The sequence below is a fragment of the Nasonia vitripennis genome, chromosome 4 (genome assembly GCF_009193385.2).
Source record: "Nasonia vitripennis strain AsymCx chromosome 4, Nvit_psr_1.1, whole genome shotgun sequence".
NCBI lineage: Eukaryota > Metazoa > Arthropoda > Insecta > Hymenoptera > Pteromalidae > Nasonia > Nasonia vitripennis.
This window is the reverse complement of record NC_045760.1, coordinates 33,035,255-33,042,152: the sequence shown is the minus strand read 5'-3', so window position 1 is coordinate 33,042,152 and position 6,898 is coordinate 33,035,255. Positions and strand designations below refer to the sequence as shown.

Sequence of the window (6,898 nt, the reverse complement as noted above, 5' to 3'; positions counted from 1 at the left end):
CGTAGGCTCAGAAATTTGAGACAATTTAGAAGATCTGCGGTGGCGGCGGTCGAAGCGCCATCTATGGAAGAGCCTCCCATTGTTAAAATATTGAACCTAAATAAATCCTTTACGGAGGCGACTGACAAGAAAAATACATAACGATAACACGGAATTTAAAGGCAAACAGGACAGCCGTAATTCACTTCTGCCGGTTTCAGCAGTTCTCTTCTATAAGTACTTTTCTGGATCCAATTTGCTTGCGAGTTGTCGATGTATAGTGCTTCGCCAGCGCCGTGTCCACCTGGCGGTCAGATAAGGAAGTACAGTTTTAGTGCGATATGATATAAAGGTAAAGAATGAGACTAAATCGGTCCCGTATCCACGCGCTATAATTCGATTACCGATTCATTATTAAATTAAATTAAAATAAAAATTTGAAGCATTTGATATATTGTAACGTTTGGTTTTCGTAAATTTATTCTGGAGCTGTTACATTAATTCGTTGTAATAAATACAATAATCCTTTTATCGCATCGCGTCCAACAAATTCATGAGATCCGTGGCTTTGGTGCACGCGGGTGCAGCGACCTTGTTATCGTTTTCTGAAAACTCCGAGTTCACGTTCTTCACTAGATTTCGTTTGTATTCCGTAACCGATCGATTATTTCTGTCGTCGTTAAAATTTCCGTCTTGCATATCGTCGATACGATCGGCGTATCCGCAATTGTCGGGCGTGCAATCCATACTCCTGTCGTTGTCGTTTCCGAATAGATGCAGACTAAAGGGACGAACTGGTGCGGCTTCCTCTTTGCCAAGTTGAGCGGCCATGGTCTCGAGCTCCTTTCTCATTGACTTGTTACTGACAGCTACCACCTGGCTCAAATTTTGGCTCGACCTACTGCTGCTGCTGCTCTGCACTCGACCATAGGTCGAGGAATACCTGTAAGCAAGATTTACTTAATCGCTCATTGATTTCACGAGCATAGCTCATGTTTTCGCTTACACATTTTTTCCCAATAAAGTGACTCGATCTCCGCTAAACGCAAGCGAGCCCGCACTGCCCTCGTCGTCCGCGTAGTCTACGAGTTTAATATTTTCGAGCACCTCTCGTCTCTCCTCGTACTGTTCGTCATATCGCTGGACCAACCTATTAAAGCTCGCATCTTGATTCTGCATCCCCAAGCGCAGGAGTATCGAGACGCGCACATTGTGATTTCGAATCTGCCGCAGGCATTCTGTTCGTATCTGCCAAATCTCTTTGTGATTCATCTGACCGTATGTCTGAGATAATCAGAGATTTCGGAAAAAATATATTAGTTGCTTTCCAAAAGTGTGCAAGCAAGTGCGAAAGAGCAACTTACGTCGAGCAAGAGTTGGTAGGTGAAATCTATGTGTTTTCCGAGTGTCCTGTCAATGGCCGCCATGTCGCGGAGAGCGTCCAAATGATTGAGAGTCGAGAGAAAGACTTCTCGAGGCCCGCTGGCGGTAACCAATTGGTACTTGACCATCATTATCATTAAATCAAAGAGTTTGTTCATACTGTTGTCGTCGAGTCGCATTATCGACGATAGCACAACCCTTTCGAGAATTGCACGCAGCGACAGCAGGCTCATCAGCGGAACCTTATCAAATATCTCGTGCAGCTGCTGTGGATTAAGTAGGGCGTGTATCACATCGTTCATCACTGCGTGTTATGCAGAAAGTTATAAATTAATATTAATATCGATAATAGGTATGCTGTGCAGAAAAGGAAGTAACTACACTGGCCTTGAATAGTTTTATCGGAGCCGATTTTCTGAGTTTTCAGCCTCTGCTGCAACACGTACAGCATTTCTCCTCCCATGTTGAGATACAAAATTGGCGTCGCATAATACGACATTATCTTTGCTCTCGAGAATTATTATGTACAATATAAGAGTTTACTCAACCTCTGGCCTGCGAACGTTCGGTTCTCTACTGTCGATTGTTGCCTTATTAGCGTCACCATAGCGATGCGCTAGTGCGCAAGCTCGTTGCCCTTGTATGTGTTTAAATTGAATGAATAATTGTTCTGAATAAAAGCAGGTGCGCTACGTAAGAGAATCTTTATTCTTAAAAAAAATGTTATCAATTTCTTGAAAGTGAGAATAAATAACAACACAGTCATCGATCCTGGCCTCGATTCTTCTAAGTTTATTATGTGTGTCAATTAGGTATAGCTCCATAAGTGTTAGAAAGAGAGAGAGAGAGAGAGAGAGAGAGAGAGAGAGAGAGAGAGAGAGAGACGTAGACACAAAAGGAGGAACAACAAATGTAAATAATAGGCCACGATCGTCTATCATGTTTCGCGACACAGCAGCATAATAAGGCAATGTATGTATCGTCGTTTTCAGCGGAGACTAGGGCCAGTCTTCGTGCAAATTACTAGGAGAGGAGCGATAAAATTACAAGTAATAATAATAATAATAATCTTCACTTTTTTCTAGTTTTGTTCGTATAATGTCAAGTATCGCGTGCGTAAATAACTTGTCCCCGCGGCAACGCCAATCTGCTGCTACTGCTGATGGTGGTGCGATATCGGCGCGGCAGTATGAGGATTGAATAGTAGAGCTTTGTTCGTTGGTGCAATGCTGTTGTTGTTGTTGTTGTCGTTGTTGCTGTCGGTGTTTCGGAGAACTTCGACGGCTTAGTAGCCGGCCAACTCGGCGAAGGTGGAGTCCATCTCGTCGGCCAGGGACTTGTATCTGTCCTTGTTGATTCCGAGCTCGTCTGTAAAAAATTTAATAAAAAACGAATGTTGTTACAGATAAGTGAGAGTTCGGTATATGTTTAGAATGCTGACCTTCGAGCCTGTCGACTTCCTTCTGGAGCTTCTTGACTGTCTTCTCAGCGAATTCGGCGCGGGCCTCGGCCTCCTTTAGTTTGACTGTCAGGGTCTTCAGTTGTCGCTTGAATTCTTCGACTCTCTGGTTAGCCTGTAGAAAATGAGATAAAACGAGATGGATTAGATTCGCGAGTGTTATATTAATTTGAAATATCATTTAATAGCTTTCTCACTTTTTCTTCGGAGACTTCCAAAGATTTCAAGCTGTTTCCGACAACCTTCAGTTCCTCCTCCAACTCCATGATTTTGCTAAAGCCAGCAAAAAAAAGTAATGAGCATGGCAGCAGCCTTTCCGCGTTTGCGCGAGCAACACTTACGCTTCGCCGGATTTGACGCGGTCCTCGGCTACTTCAAGCTCGTCCTCAACGAAGGCCAGTTTGCGGGAGACCTCATCAGATTTGCCGTCGGCGTCTTCAGCCAAGAGACGTGCTTCCTTCAGCTGATTCGTAAGCTGGTCCATTCGCTCCTCATCTTGCTGGGCACGGTTTTCCAGGACTTTGCACATACTGCGGGAGCAATGAAAAACAAGGTATTTTTTAGAAGGCGAAACGATGATTTGTTAGGCAATCAGGGGCGTAAGCCTCACCGGAAAGATTCGTCAGCAGCCTGGGAGGCTTCGGCGAGCTTGGCAGTGGCGGTGTTCAGACGTTCCTCCGAGCGTTCCAAGTCCTCCTCGATGATCTGGACTTTCCTGTTCAAAGCAGCCACCTCCGACTCGGCCTGTGCGCGATAGTGACGAATTAGTCTGCGCGCAAATCATTGAGAGCTGCGCGAAGTAATGATTTGATTAAAATTAAAACTTGCGTTGGTGAGGGACTTTTCGCGCTCCTCCAGGTCCTTATTGGCCTGCTCGAGATTAGCCTTGTTCGTTATGAGATCATTCTCAACCTGGGAGAGCTTCTTGGTCAGATCCTGGACCTCCTCGTTGACCTTGTCAGCGCGCATATTGGCCTCTTTCGCCTGTCCCTCGCAGACATCGGCTTTGTCCTGCGCATTGTCCTTCTCAAGCTTCATCGCTTGCATCTTCTTCTTGATCGCGTCCATGGCGGCGGCTTTTGTTTTCTCTCTCGCTTTCTCAAAAAATTAACGGTATTCCTGCTGCTGTAGAAAACATGACAAGTACAATAGTAAGTATATCAAAGTACAATATAAGACGCGGTAAATAATCTTTTATAGCGAAAGCACCAAAAATAATTTTACTGATCCAAAGTGGTGTAAGCTTTGGCTGTTTAGAATGACTATTGGGAAATCGAGTAATCCAATCCGTGCGGCTGTTCGACCCAGACGTGGGCGTAATGAGTCGAGGGAAAGAAAGAATAGATATCTATACCGAAATAGCACCAGCTCTGGATTAACACGAGCCGCAAAACGAATTTAAGAGAGCACAATATAATATTTATTAAAGCATTTTATCTTCATCATCCAGGCTGTCGCGCGATATTTTCGCCTGCACAACATATCAGCTCTTTCCGGAAATTCGCTCTCGGTTTTTTCTAGCCCGCTGCTGCACGAGCCTCGATATTGCGCGCCCGCGTAAGAACGCACAGAACGGATATCTACGGAAATAGCATTGGAGCCGGAGTCTATTAATATGCCGCGGCGGCGCGCAGAGTCGAAGGGATGAGTATGCGTGCGCTCTCGCGGATCTCTCTCTCTCTCTCTCTCTCTCTCTCTCTCTCTCTCTCCCTCTCTCTCCCTCTCTCTTCCTCCAGCTTCATACGAGCGGCGGCTCGCGCGAGCTTTACTTGGTCCGCCGACACCCGATCTTCTCTCTCGTGTGAAAAGCGAGCGAGTGTGTTTGTGACTGTGTGAGTGTGTGTATGAGAAAGCGCGATTAGGAGGAGGCTTTATTTATAGAACTTCCAGGAGGGGTTTTAACATTTTGCAAAACAGTGAGAGAGAGGGGGGGGGGAAGGACGTTGGATATTATCAGTTTCACTCTTCCGATCGGCACTGAATCAAAGCATTGCTTTCTCTGAGAGTCACGCGTGAAGCTAAAAAGTCTGCTTGGAAGTACATATGAAGCGAAGACTACAAAATAAATTCAGATCAATCAGCAGGTAGCTGGCCACCTGTGCCCCAAGTGTCAATCCAACTGTCGTGGTCATCTCAAGCGCGCGAGATTCGAATACCTCTGACATGCCATCCCCTCCTGCTTACGCACCAAGTATCAGCTTAGTACACGAATACGCACCTCCAAGGCGTACGAAACAAAGGTTTGCGACCTTGATGGAGTCCCGCAACTCCCGCCGCGCCTTTTCGCCGGTTTTTCGTGGTCTGCAGCCGCGAGAGAGAGAGAGAGAGAGAGAAAGAGAGGGAGCTTGGGCGATAACGGCCGAAATAGAATTTGGCAAGAATGCGCGCATTCCGTCTCTGCGCAGCTCAAACACCGTGCGCGACGCGGGTATACGCGCCTTTTCTTTTCGCGGCTCTGACCTAATTCTTGGACCAAGATTTCACGTTTCCCGGATCAGGTTTTTTCCGAGAGACCTTGCTGCAGGGTTTTCGGGGTGGAACAATAGTTGGATATTCTTGTTAGTAGTTTCTCACACGCAGGTAAGCGATGCGTTATGTACGCGTATGCAAACTTGAACTTCCAGAAAAATACGATAAACCTTTCAATATACCTTATTGAAAAGTCAAGGCTACGAGCTTATCATGCACTTAGGGGGGATATAAAAAATCCAGCAGTGCACGCAAGCTTTCCGTAAAACCAGCAAAGCGCAGAGCTTTTAAAAATAGACGTCTGCTCTCGTCTTGAATTACTTGAGAATTATTATTAGACTCTCTCAGCCGCAACATAAATATGCGCTCTCTTTCCCGGAAAATCTACAAAACAGCGCATCATCGAACCGGAAATCCGTCTTTTTCCCTCTTTCCGACTTGACGTTTCAGCATCGCCATTCGTTCCAACAAGTGGATCAAAGACAATGATCAAAAATGATGATGAATTAATGGAAAAAAAGAGGCGCGGATGCGTGTTAAAAAGCTTTAGTACTTACTGCCCAACAAGTAAAAGTCTGTCATAGAAGCAAGAAGAAGTAGCAGTAGCATTAGAAGTAAAAAGCTCAGTTCTGTTCTTCTTTCTCCACATCCTGAGCTGAAGCTCCTCTGCTCTCACATTTACACAAAATCGCACAGCGCAAAGTAGAAAATATACAAACTGCAGCACGCGCACTTTGCGTTGTCGGCAAGAAAAGCTCTCTCCACGTCGCGAGGTGCCGCAAACTAGTAGTAGCGGCCACAGCAGCGAAAGCAAAGTTTTTCTCAAACAACTTACCTACCCGAGCGTTCAGAGCGACGCACGTCGAGTGTCGTGCTACTGGCAAAGCTTGCGACGTCGTATCCCTGCGGTCCCAGCAGCAGCAGAGGGCTGCGGGTGGGGAATCCAAAAATGGCGAGCAAGAGCCGAGAGAGAGAGAGAGAGAGTGGGTTTATTTTCACTGGACGAGGCAGAGAACTGCGCTGGGAAGATATCTTTTCGATATATTCTTTCGGCGACGAGGCTAGAGCTTTTTTTCTTCTACTGCCGCTCGTGGACCAAGACGAGCATCGCGAGCTTTTCGAGGGGGACTGAGTTCGCATGTAAGTGTCGAAGAACTTGGCTCTATCGTACTCTGTGTTCCACCGCGAGCTTTCGTTGATTTTTTAACTTGGATCCCTGGTATACGCCTGGTCTTCTGTGCTCAAGGGTGTTTTCCATAAAATAGAGTAGAAACAGCGCTGGTAGCTCAGACCTTTGGTACAGGGTGGCTTGAAGATGCGACAACGTGAGCGCTACTGTCTTTGTCGAAGATAGCAAACGAAAGTGATAAAATGTTAATGACGTCCCGACGATGTACATAGATACATATAGCTATATGTATATGCCAGGGCAAGAGCGACCCACTAACGTTATTGGGACGCGGATTGCTAAGAATAGAGCGCGAGAGAGAAAGGGAGAGCGCGCGACAGCAGCGAACCGAAAACCATCTCTCTATTTACAACGTGTTTATAATATCAGAGAAAAGAATACGATTATCAGGTCGACTCGTCGACAAAAAATTTCCGACC

At 46.0% G+C, this 6,898-nt stretch overlaps 1 protein-coding gene across 9 annotated transcripts; it reads right to left on the bottom strand.

The window, feature by feature from the left end:
- Positions 1-429: 429 nt before the first annotated feature.
- LOC100113505 (tropomyosin-1) lies at positions 430-6,682 on the bottom strand. 9 transcript variants are annotated; one of them, XM_032598875.1, is made up of 8 exons: positions 3,432-3,565; positions 3,163-3,351; positions 3,019-3,094; positions 2,804-2,936; positions 1,750-2,730; positions 1,344-1,666; positions 986-1,263; positions 430-922 (listed from the first exon to the last, which is right to left on the bottom strand). In XM_032598875.1, the coding sequence occupies exons 5-8, from the start codon at positions 1,859-1,861 to the stop codon at positions 508-510; spliced, it is 1,128 nt and encodes a 375-aa protein (XP_032454766.1). In that variant the 5' UTR covers positions 1,862-2,730; positions 2,804-2,936; positions 3,019-3,094; positions 3,163-3,351; positions 3,432-3,565; the 3' UTR covers positions 430-507. The 9 variants fall into 9 exon arrangements, with proteins under 9 accessions (XP_032454766.1, XP_008214565.1, XP_032454768.1 ...); XM_008216343.4 differs by lacking the exons at positions 430-922; positions 986-1,263; positions 1,344-1,666 and adding exons at positions 3,650-3,946; positions 6,130-6,682 and having other exon boundaries at positions 2,053-2,730; XM_032598877.1 differs by lacking the exons at positions 430-922; positions 986-1,263; positions 1,344-1,666 and adding exons at positions 3,650-3,946; positions 5,848-6,415 and having other exon boundaries at positions 2,053-2,730.
- Between the last annotated feature and the right edge of the window lie 216 nt (positions 6,683-6,898).